Source organism: Mobula hypostoma, chromosome 15 (genome assembly GCF_963921235.1).
Source record: "Mobula hypostoma chromosome 15, sMobHyp1.1, whole genome shotgun sequence".
Classification (NCBI taxonomy): domain Eukaryota; kingdom Metazoa; phylum Chordata; class Chondrichthyes; order Myliobatiformes; family Myliobatidae; genus Mobula; species Mobula hypostoma.
This window is the reverse complement of record NC_086111.1, coordinates 50730274-50742689: the sequence shown is the minus strand read 5'-3', so window position 1 is coordinate 50742689 and position 12416 is coordinate 50730274. Positions and strand designations below refer to the sequence as shown.

Below are 12416 nucleotides of genomic sequence, written 5' to 3'. Positions count from 1 at the left end.
ATGAAGACAGGTGGAGGGGCAGGTAGTTTTGAGAAAGTAGAGACGCTATAGAAGGACAGACAAATTATGAGAATGAACAAAGTGGCAGATGGAATATAATGTTGGGATGTGTATAGTCATGCACTTTGGTAGAAAAAAATGAAAGGGTTGACTATTTTCACAATGGAGACAAAGTACAAAAAAACTGAGGCACAAAGGGACTTGGGAGTCCTTGTGCAGGATTCCCTGAAGGTTAATTTGCAGAGATGTTTGTGGTGAGGAAGGCAAATGTGATGTTAGCATTCATTTTAGGAGGACTAGAATAGCAAGGATGTAATGTTGAGACTTACAATGCACTGGTGAGGACCCACTTGGAGTATTGTGAGCAATGTTAGACCCTTTATCATCAAAAGAATGTGCTGAAACTGGATAGGGTTTAAAGGAGGTTCATGAAAATGATTCCAGGATTGAGCAGTTTATCATCTGAAGGGCATTTGATGGCTCTGGGCATGTATTCACCAGAATTCAGAAGAATGAGAGCTGACTTCATTGAAACCTATCGAATGGTGAGAGGCCTAGATGTTTCCTATGGTGGGAGAGTCTAAGACCAGAGGACACAACCTCAGAATAGAGGGGCATCTTTCAAGAACAGAGATGAGGAGGAATTTCTTTAACCAGAGAGTGGTGAATCAGTGTAATTCTTTGTCACAGACAGCTATGGAGGCCAAGTCTTTATGCATATTTAAGGCAGAGGTTGATAAATTCTTGATTGGTCAGGGCATGAAGGGATATGGGGGGAAGGCAGGATATCGGGGTGAGAAGAAAATTGGATCAGCCATGATGAAATGGCAGAGCAGACTTGATGGGCCAAGTGGCCAAATTCTGCTCCTATATCTTATGGTCTTATGATATCATGTCATCAATTAAAGTTAACCTAAATCTGGAAGATTTTAAAATGTACTTCCTGAGGAATGATAAGTGCCATGCTACTGCTTTAAATCAGAAACTGCTGTGAGGTCAGAGAGTTAAGATCTGTCTGGTTTAATCATACAAAGTGGTGCAGGATCTTTTCATTTCGTTACAAGATTACAGCTAATTAGAAGTCAACCTCTTAAAGTAGTTGAATTTATATAATGAAATATAACATAGCTGGATTATTTTGGACAGATTATAAATTAACCAAGAAGGTGACGTCCAATCACAATTTTTTTGACCCAGCTGAAACAAAGATCACCATTCCATCCTCATAGATCCTTGCCCTGATTGCCTGGAATCTTGAAAACCAGATCCCCAGGCCCTACAGGACAAGCCTATTCTGGCGAACACACCTGACAACTGCATGCACGTGCTGGGGGACCGTGCGCTCTGGAGCACTCATGCAGACTCACTCCTCACCCGTTTCTGGCCATCCAGGCACACAGCAGACCCTAGATTTTCTGTGATGCCATTTCTGGTGGCTCTCTATGATCGCAGATGTACGTCAGTTCATTGTTGCCTGCCCTCAATGGGTCCAGTCCAGTTCCTCCAACCTGTGGCCCTCTGGGATCCTACGGCCCCTACCAGTCCCTTGATGCCTGTGGTCCCATGTTGCCATGGATTTCATTACGGGTCTGCCACCTTCTGACAGGGCTATGGTGATCATAACAGTGGTGGACCAGTTCATTTCTCTCCTTACCTTCCGACACTGCTGAGGCAGTGAACCTCATTCTTCAACATGCAGTTCGCCTCCGTGGTTTTCCTCAGGACATTGTGGTTGGACCAAGGTTCACAATTCATCTCCCGCCTCTGGTGAGCCTTTGGCTCCCTCCTCCGCACCTCAGTGAGAATGTCCTCTGACTCATCCGCAAACCAGAAACATCCGATCAGCAAGTGAGAAGGTTTCTGTAATGCTTCATCACCTCTAACCGTTGCACATTGTAGAAGTACCTGCTCTGTTCGGAAGTATCTGCCACAGGTGTGTCACCCTTTGAAGTGCTTCATGGCCATCAACCTATGTTGCTCCCCATGGAGGAGCCAAAAGTGGAGGTCCTGTCCCACCAGGGCCTTCGTACCCAGAAGCCAGAATGCTTAGAAGAGGACACAAAGGGCCATTCTAAATGCCAGTAGTGCCTACTGCTGCCAGGCTCACCACAGGCAGCGCCCAGCCAGACTACTCTGGCCTGGGGACCGTATCTGGCTGCCCACATGAGATCTGAGCCCGTGCACCAACTCCCAAAACGCTCTTGCCCTGCTTCATCGGTTTCTCCAAGATCAGGCATTGCAACCCAGTCACTTACCATCTCGAGCTGCCGCCGTCCCTTAGGATCGCAGCTAACTTCCACGTGTCCTGTCTCAAGCCCATTGTCTATGGACTACTCAACTCGCCTGGAACCAAGGATGGTGGAAGGTGGTCCAATGTTCACAGGTCACTGGTTTATGGATTCGCATCATTGTGGACAAGGTGTGCAGTACCTGTTGATTGGGAAGGGTACGGCCCAGAGGAAAGGTCTTGGGTGGCGTCCAGTTTCATTGTGGATCCACTGCTCATCGAGAAGTTCCACTGTACCCATCCAGAGTGCCAGCAATAGAGGGGGTTGGTCCTGTCAGGCCCACACAGGCAGACATCTTCCAGTCTGCATCCAGCCAACAGGAGTCACCTGCAGCCTATTTAAACCCACCTCTCATCCACAGTACCACGTTCACCCGTCAAACCATCCAGCCTCAACCCAGTTGCTCCAACGTTCAGTTACCTTGTTGCCTTGTCGTGTTATGTATCTATTTTCTCGTCTTGTGGCCCCTCGTGGCTTGTTACTTTGCGGTTAATTGTTAAAGTGATCGCCCACTGCTAAATCAGCTCTGCTGCTCTGCGTTTGGGTCAAGTGTCCTCTACATTTCCTGACACCCTCACCATCAATATTCTGGTTCTTGTCATCGGCCAGAAAGTGAATCGCATCAGCAACGTAGAGTTAAGAACATAGAAGAGTACGGGCCAATATGGGTCCTTTGGTCCACAATGTTGTGCTGAACTTTTATTCTACTCCACAATCAATCTAACCCTTCTCTCTTTCACAGTGGATAACCCTCCATTTTTATTTCATCCATCTGTCTATCGAATCGTTTCAGAGCTGTTAATTAAAACTGAGGGTATGACGGTGTTGAACGCTGAGCTGTAGTCGATAAGCAGCAGCCTGATGTAGGTATTACTATTGTCCAGATGATCCAAGGCCAAGTGGAGAGACAGTGAGATCGTATCCACTCTAGTCCTATCGTGGCGATAGGCAGATTGCAGTGGGTCCAGGCCCTTACTTAGGCAGAAGTTGATTCTAGCTCTAACCAGCCTCTGAAACCACTTCATCACAGTAGATGTGAGTGCCTCTGGGCAATAATTGTCAAGGTAGCTCGTCCTGCTCTTCCTGGGCACTGGTATGATTGTTGCCCTTTTGAAGCAGGTGGGGAAGTCTGGCTGCAACAGTGAGAGATTGAAGATATCCTTGAGCACTCCTGCCAGTTGGTTGGCCCAGGTTCTCAGTGCAGTACCAGGTACACCATCAGGGTCTCACGCCTTGCAAGGGTTCCGAAAGATATTCTGACCTTGGTCTCGGAGGCAAAGAGATCACAGAGTCACCAGATGCCACAGAGGTTCTCACAGCTGCAGTTTTATTCTCCCTTTCAAAGCATGCATAAAATACATTGAGCTCAAATGGGAGTGAAGCGTCACAGCCATTAAAGATGTTAGGTTTCGTTTTGTAGGAAGTAATGACCTCCAAACCCTGCCAGAGCTGATGTGCATCCAATTCCATCTCTAACCTCAGTTGGAATTGTTTTTTCTCTTAAAATAGCTTTCTGTAGGTCATCACTGGACTTCTTTTACAGTTCTGGATCACCAATCTTGAATGCCACAGACCTAGCCATTTCCTCCACATCCATGTTGACCTGGCAGTGGATATTTGGGCAGACCGTGGATCCTGAATTGGGTTGGCAGTGGGAGGCAGCGGGAATGGGACTCTGAATTTCAGGTCAGATAGACCTAAAGGGAAGGTGAAACCTTCATTCAGGAGAGATCAGGATTTCAAGAATCAGGTCGGGCAATGGGAGATGGGTGATTGAGATCATGATCCAGATGGGGTCTGGGGCTGGGCGGCTTGAAAGAAAGGTTGTGGTGCAGAGGGATTGGTAGATGGTAGCTGAAAGTGAGGATGAGTGAAACTCTCCAAGGGGATGTTCAGTAGAGAGAACCACACACCAGGTCCCCTTGGCCACATGCTGGTTCATGCCCAATAAGCTGATCAGAAGCAGCCTGACCTTGTGAAAAATCTGCTTCTGTGTGACTGGCCAACACTGACAGCAGACCTCTGAAACACAAACGAGTTTTGCGCAGGTAACGCCAAAACAGCTGTTGCACGTGATTTGATGCCCCTCTGCACAAGCGGATGTTCCATGTAATGATGCCATGAATGTGAAGTACCTGAACAGATCTGGCACTCCACAAGAGCCCTGCAATAAAAATGATTCTGTATTTTATTAAATCCCATGCAGTGGTTTGCAGAAAAGTTCCACAATGCAAATTCTTTTCTGGATCCTTGATCATTGGGAAGGAAATAACAGTGCACAATCTAGTTTATTTTCAATGGTTGCAGGCATTTAAATGAGGTATTAGAACACCAGTGACAGTGTCAAACGTTTATCAGGCGTGGAAGGTACAAATGCGAAGCTAACCTTCAATACAGTAGTTTTAAAAAAATTCTAGCTTCAGATAATGTTGCCTGAATTGATCATATCCACCATCCCAGAGGCCTCTCTGAATTAGATGACCAATTTGGCAAACATTATTGGTTGTATTTTGTGAATTTATGTCCATTAGAAGATGGAATAATTTGACCCCAATCTGATGTTATTTAGGATGAGGGAGGAAAGTTTCACATCTAGCTTCAGGCTTGATGCAGACCAGAATCCTAAAGGCAAATATATTCTGCTCTAACTATAGTGACAGCAACTTGCTTTGGCCTCTTCCAGAAAATCCTATCTAGATTCTAGATACAAGGTGATGCAGGAAATCAGCACAAAATTGACTACTAGCTGGTCACTTCTGGTCAGAGAATAAACTGAATTCATAACTGCCTGCAGGAGTGTTTAATCCTGCATATAGAAATTGTTACCAACAAGACTGACTTTGCTGCTGTGATTCTTTGACTCAGCGGTGGGAAGAAATGTAGCAGAAGGCGTGCACTGTTTACAGGAAATGTGTGCTTTTTGTCAGTCTTTGAAGAAAAATGGAGTTACTGGATCTGATGTGGAACACTCAGCAGCTGATGTTCATTGGAGGCACATTTATAACCACCTGCGATTTCCAAATGTTGAGCCTGAGCGTCTCCAGAGGCAAACACTTCCAAAAAGTAATTACCATTGCTAGGTTAGTTCAGAATTTTCATCTGCAACAAATATACTTTTGGTTTGCACGACAAGAATGAAATAACTATGTCTAAACCAATGCATAACAGAAAGTCAGGACAATGCAGACTCATCTTTAATTCTTTCCTTAAGGCACTTCATGATCACTGATAGCCAGATCAGTGAAAATCATCTGCAATGCAGAACTGAACCATTCCAATGTTTTATATTTATAGTTCATTCAGTAACTACAATACCACAACAAAAACCCATGTACAATACTCACAACTGCACAAAACACTATTTACGCTTTCAGATTAATATTACTACCTACTACACACTTGAGCCCTGAAGGGCAAACCAGTGCCCCATGTGAGGCTCGTCTCATGACCTTCAGATTATGAGACAGACACACTGCCTCCTGCAGTAATAACAAGCAAATAGACATTGATTATAATTCCTTTCACAAAGCTAAATTATGTAAATTTTGGCCAAGCATTGAAAGGAGATCTTAGTATAGACAAATAGAAGCTTGATGATAGAACTAGATTTTAAGGAACATCTTTGAACAATGAGAGGTTGAAATGTTTATAGGAATTTCAGCACTTATTGTCAACGCGTGTGAAAGCCCAGCCATCAGTGATGGGTAATTACGGTGACAGGTGTACACGAGTTTAGGATGAGCAGAAGTTTACGTGGTGTGGAAGTCAGCCAGTAAAGCTTCAGCAAAGGTCTTGGAGACACCAAAATATTGCTTGGCAGATTCAGCCGCAGATGCATTGAAGCCAATGTCCAAATTCAAAGACAATGAAATGCATTGTTTAGAAGCAGGACTCTGACAAGCTTCCTGCACTCCCCTTCCATGTTCAAAAGTTCAAAGTAAAATTTACTGTCAGAGTACATACATGTCACCACATACAACCCTGAGATTCTTTTTCTGTGGGCATATTTAGCAAATCTATAGAACAGTAACTGTAAACATCAGGAACTGTATACTCTAAACAAACTCTGCAAACGCAGATATAAATAAATAGCAATGCCTGACAATATAACATTCATCAATGTAACAATATAACAGAGTCCTTATATGAGTGTAGCTATCCCCATTTTTTCCCCCCAAGAGTTTGATGGTTGAGTTGTAGTAACTGTTCTTGAACCTGGTGGTGTGAGTCCTGGGGCACTTGTACCTTCTACCTGATGGTAGCAGTGAGAAAAGAGCATGGCCTGGGTGGTGAGGATCTTTGATGATGGATGCTGCTTTTCTACGGCAATATTTCATGTAGATGTGCTCAATAATTGGGAGGGTTTTACCCGTGATGTACTGGGCTGAATCCACTACCTTTTGCAGGATTTTCCACTCAAAAGCATTGGTGTTCCCATACCAGGCTGTAATGCAGCCAGTCAGCACACTTTCCACCACTCATCTATAGAAGTTTGCCAAGGTTTTCGATCACATGCTGGACCTCCGCAGACTCCTGTGGAAGCAGAGGCACTGTCGTGGTTTCTTCGCAATAATATTTATATGATAGATCTGGGACAGGCACTCTGAGATAGTGACACCCAGGAATTTAAAGTTACTGACCCTCTCCACCTCTGATCCTCCTATGATTACTGGCTCATGGACCTCTGGTTTCCTTCTCCTGAAGTCTACAATCAGTTCCTTGGTCATATTGACACTGACCAATGGACACCCATTCCTGTCAGCTTGACGTTAGGGTCCTTTCCTTTTCATGAATTCTTGATTGATCAGGGCATGAACAGATACAGGAGTGGGGGGTTGGTGGTGGAGGGAGAAGGCAGGAGCATGGGGCTGAGATGAAAATCATATCACCCATAGTAAAATGGCAGAGCAGACTTGATGGGCCAAATGGCCTGTCTGCTCTTATATCTTATGGTCTAATTGATTAACTTTCCATTAAATGCGTGAATGTCTTCATGGTAGTATTTTCCACATTCCATACAGTAGCTGGGCAATCAGTATTACCTGAGTTCTCAACTAGAATAATAAGTGACCACTCTGTAGTTATAGCCTCTAGTTTGTGTTTCCGATGCAAATGGAAATAACATCTTTGACTCTCTAAAAAATGTTTCTTAAGATTAAAATCAGACACTTTTCTAGAAGCAGTTCAATTTTCCTAATAGGATCAAAGAGTCATAGAAAAATACAGTACAGAATCAAGACCATCTTGTCCATGCAGAAACCATTTAAACTGCCTACTCCCATTGACCTGCACTGGGACCACAGCTCGCCATACCCCTACCATCTATGTACCCATCTAAACTTCGCTTAAACGTGAAATCGATCTCACATGCACCACCTGTGCTGGTGGCTCATTCCACACTCTCACCACCCTCTGAGTGAAGAAGTTTCCCCTCATGTTTCCCTTAAACTTTTCATCTTTCACCCTTGACCCATGACCTCTGGTTGTAGATCCACCCAACCTCTGAAAAAAGCCTACTTGCATTTACCCTGGTTATACCACTCACAATTTTGTATACCCTATCAAATCTGCTCTTGATCTTCTACATTCCAAGGAGTAAAGTCTTAACCTATTCAATCTTTCCTTATAACTCAGGTCCTCCAGACTCGGCAACATCCTTGTAAGCTTTCTCTGTACTCTTTCAACCTTATTTACATCTTTCCTGTAGGTTGGTGATCAAAATTGCATACAATACTCCAAACTAGACCTCACCAATATCATATACAACTTCAACATAATGTCCCATCTCCTGTGCTCAGTGCTTTGATTTACGAAGGCCAAAGTGCCAAAAGCTTTCTTTATGACCCCATCTACCTGTGACACCACTTTCAATGGATTATGGATTTGTATTTACAGAACCCTTTGTTCTACCGCACTCTTTAGTGCCCTACCATTCACTGTGTACAACCTACCCTGGTTGGTCCTACCAAAATGCAACACCTCACACTTGTCTGCATTAAATTCCATCTGCCATTTTTCAGCCCATTTTTCCAGCTGGTCCAGATCCCTCAGCAAGCTACACTGTCACTGTCCACTACACCCCAAATCTTGGCGTCAATCTGCAAATTTGCTGATCCAGTTAACCACATTATCATCCAGATCATTGATACAGATGACAAATAACAATAGGCCCAGCACCGATCCCTGCAGCACCCCACTAGTCACAGGCCTCTAGCTAGAGAGGCAACCATCTACTACCACTCACTAGCTTCTCCATCAAAGCCATTGTCTAATCCAATTTACTACCTCATCTTGAATGTCAAGCAACTGAACCTTCCTGACCAACCTCCCATGCGGGACTTATCAAAGGGTTACCTTCTCCCCACATGGTCAAGTATTTTACTAAGTGAGTCTGCTTATCTCTGCAGGAATGTTGATTGTGTAATTAGCACAGGCCTCAGGGCCTTGAGCAAGGTGAAGCGAAAACAGTTTTTGCAGCATGGGCAGCTTCAAATGTGGCTGCATATTCCAAGTACTTGACAGGCTCACAGTCCGCAATTACACGCAAACAACAGTTTAGAAAAAAAAACTCATCCCAAATCCTTTAAATTAAATGAAAACAGAAGAGATTCTTCAGATGCTGGAAATCTTGAGCCACACCAACAAAATGTTGGAGGAACTCAGTAAGTCAGGCAGTATCTATGGAAGGAAATGAACAGCCGATGTTTTGGGCTGAGATCCTTCATTGGGGCAGTAAAGGAAGAGGAAAGAAGCCAGAATAAAAAGGTAGGGGAGGGGGAGGAGAACAAGCTGACAGGTAATGGCTGAGTCTAGGTGAGAGAGGGGATGAAATGGAAAGATGTGAGGAATAAGGGGGAATAAGGACAGGCCATGAGGGTGCGAGGAATTAAATGCCATGTATGACAATACTGTAAAGAGAGAAACAAGATAAAAGGAGTTTTTTTTTGACAGATTTCCACTCCTTTCCCACTGAAAACATTAACCCTGGAGCGGAGTTTCTTAGCCTCAAGCTTTTCTCTAATAACCTGTCACACCTATTACTCTTGGGCTGGATTGCAATCAAAGCAGAAGTTTCAGTCAGGTTTTTGTACTCCATTGTGAATGATGACAGAGGGTCTTTATCACTGACCCACTGGGCCAGAGGAGAACATTTCCCTTGCAGAGACCTTCCCGACCTATTGCTCCATTTTTCCCTGCCTGAAACAGCCACACTGTTGAGGGAGCTCTACTGTAATAAGACCAGTGAGATTAGACTTGCAAGTATGGACCTTACATTACGTTATTAATATTCTAGCCAAAACGTTCCTTTACTCATGGCCTTGACCATTTCACATAACCACACAATGCATTATGCCAAGCCTGACTCATTGGACAAACCTAGACTGCCATTAGGGCAATGAAAGTACAACAAAATAGGTCAGGAAGAAAGAAAGAACAGTTGGAATTGTAAACGTAATAACATCTGTACTTCGTGCTCCCATTTAGCATTTAACAACATTCACTTGAAATGCTCTTTGAAGCAACTTACAGACATCAGTGTTGTATGTGCTAGTTCTTCTTAGCAGGTGACATTTAAACTTTAGAAGAGGTGATTATTCACACACAGCATATAAAACATGCAATTAAGTTATTAATGTTTTCTAAGCTGCCAGTAGTTCTGGCCCCTTCTTCTCATAATGCACAGCATATCATTACATTCAGAACAAAGCACTACCTTTTTGCCATGTGTTGCTCCCATGCTGTTGGTTTGCCTCACTCCTCTTCAGGATCTGCTGCTGTTCTTGCTGAACAATACCCCTTTCAGCTTGGGCACTCTGTGCTGTTCTCTTTCTGCAAGGGGAGCTGCCTGCACAGTCTGCAAAGAAGCAGACTGCAGCAGGCAAGCAGGGGATGTGAAAGCACGCAGCTCTGGCACCTTGACAACTCTGGTTTCTTCCACACAATCGTGACTTCACTGAATCATTAAAAATGGCAAGACCTGGGAAGGGGAATCCAAAAAGGAAGTATTTTGAAGAGTTCAAACAATTTACAAGGTCAAAAAAAAACAAAAAAATAGAATCACTGCAACTGATCAGCAGAAGTATCTCTGTCTGAAGTGAACAGCTTGTAAGCAAGCTGTAAGTGTGTGCCCCGTGAAGCTTTAGTACAGAATGGAGATTATGTTAATTGCTCATGACATAGTGCGATGATGCACACAGCAAATGGTTAGCTTTACATAGAATATGTCAGCTTTGAACTGTTCGCCTTTTACCCCACTGAGGGGAACTCTGGCTGTGTATGTGGGCTGGGGTCTGCCCACTTGACCTGGTAAGGCTAGCCAGTTTCGTCCTTCATAGGGATGCGTGTACCCTGGTAGATTCCATTGAACAACTGCTCGTGTGCCTGTACCCGGTCATGGTGTCAGAGCCAGACCACCCTTGAACTTTAGCATAGAATCCTCTCAGTCTCCTTTGACGCTGCTCAACAATTGTCACTTGACAAAACAGCCAGGGTCTCAGTGCCTTCAAACAGGACTTTTGATAAGTATCGGAGGTGGCAAAATTTAAGGTAGTTAGCTGTCAGGTGACATAACCACATAACAACTGTATATATTGACCCATTGACTTAGATAATCAAGCACCTGATAATATTTTAGAATAACTTCAACCTTGAATTTCTTAAAGCTGAGAACTCATATCTTACCTCCAATTGTCTGTCTTTCTTCTTTTGTGATGATTGATGGAATTAACTCAACTGCTTTTTCCATCTGCATTTGTCATTGCTGCCTTTTAAGGAAATTGCTTTGTAATTGACCTAATTTAAATTTGCTGTGATTGCCATTTCTTCCCACATGCTTGTTTTAGTTTTTAGGCCAGAAGAAGATCATGTCTGGCTGTTCGGAATCTTTGGAAGATCAGTATGATTTTGAGAAGCAGATCCATGTCTTACATTAAGTCTCCTTGGTTAGTCTGATAATCTCAGCAACCACTGAAGCAGCTAACAATCATTTTAAAAATCTCCCCCTCTCATTCACATTGGCAACTGTTTCAAAGTCATGCTGCGTATTTAGTTGTTGCTGCAACATGAAAATAATTAATTTTTATATCAACATCCTGAACTCTATGATTTTGCTAAGATCGCACATATGTGGCTCATCTAATTGAGCCTGTTGGTGATGCATGGTTACTGAATTGGAGGCTGTTTGCAATCCATTGGAATCTACTTGTTGAAATTACTAAAATGGAATTCTTTGGGTTTTTACAGATTTTTCCAGCAGAACTGTTCACCTACCTACAGGAAACAGGCTGTTGCTGGGTCTTGAGAATCTGAGTTGCAGGGAAAGATTGAATAGGTTAGGATTTTATTCACTGGAGTGCAGGGAATGAGGGGAAATCTTATAAAGATATACAAAATTATGAGGGGTATGTAGATGGGGTAAATATATGCAGGTTTTCCCCTTCATGTTGGGTGAGACTAGAACTAGAGGTCATCGGTTAAGGATGAAAGGTGAAGTAATTAAGGGGAACCTGAGAGGGGATTACTTCACTCAGAGAGCAGTGTGAATGTGGAATAAGATGCCAGTGGAAGTGGTAGATGCAGGTTCAATTGTAACATTTGAGTTTGGATAGGCACACAAATGAGAGAGTTATGGAGGGCAATTGTCCCAGTGCATGTAGATGGAACCAGGCTGGCACAGAATAAATGTGTCAAAGGGCCTCCTTCTGTGCTGTAGTGCTCTATGACATTATGGCTCCATAACAGCAGAATTAAACTATAACAAAGTAAGCCACTGGTCCTAGAGTATTCAAGTATATTAAGAGGAGCCATGCTTGACTGTAGCTGGTCTGTGGCTTGAATTGGACCGACCCTGCTGGAAGTTCTGCTCCAGTCACTGTTTATTTCAATTACCACTTCACCAGGAACACAGGACCACTTAATGTACCAATTATTCTACAGAATTAAAAGACTTTTACTTTAAAAAATCAGTATTCTTTCCTGCATACAGAGTATGATGTCACAAGGTTTTTCTCCTCATGGATTCGAACATGACGATAACTATATACACCTGATAAAACCAAGTAATGCAAGCGAAAATCCAAAATGACTGCCCTCCCTTCTGTTCTGGATGCTAGTGCGGATTAGCAAAAG

General features: G+C 43.5%; 1 protein-coding gene across 2 annotated transcripts in view; it reads right to left on the bottom strand.

Moving 5' to 3' along the window:
* The window catches only part of LOC134356830 (protein FAM107B-like), a 164126-nt gene extending 153893 nt beyond the window's left edge, over positions 1–10233 (bottom strand). The window contains exon 1 of one of the 2 annotated variants that reach the window (XM_063068008.1): positions 10003–10233. Coding sequence is in view for 1 of the 2 variants with exons in the window: in XM_063068005.1 (XP_062924075.1) it covers positions 10003–10026 (24 nt within the window). In the remaining variant the exon portion in view is untranslated. The remainder of the gene's footprint in view (positions 1–10002) is intronic. The other variant, XM_063068005.1, reaches the window with a different exon arrangement.
* Between the last annotated feature and the right edge of the window lie 2183 nt (positions 10234–12416).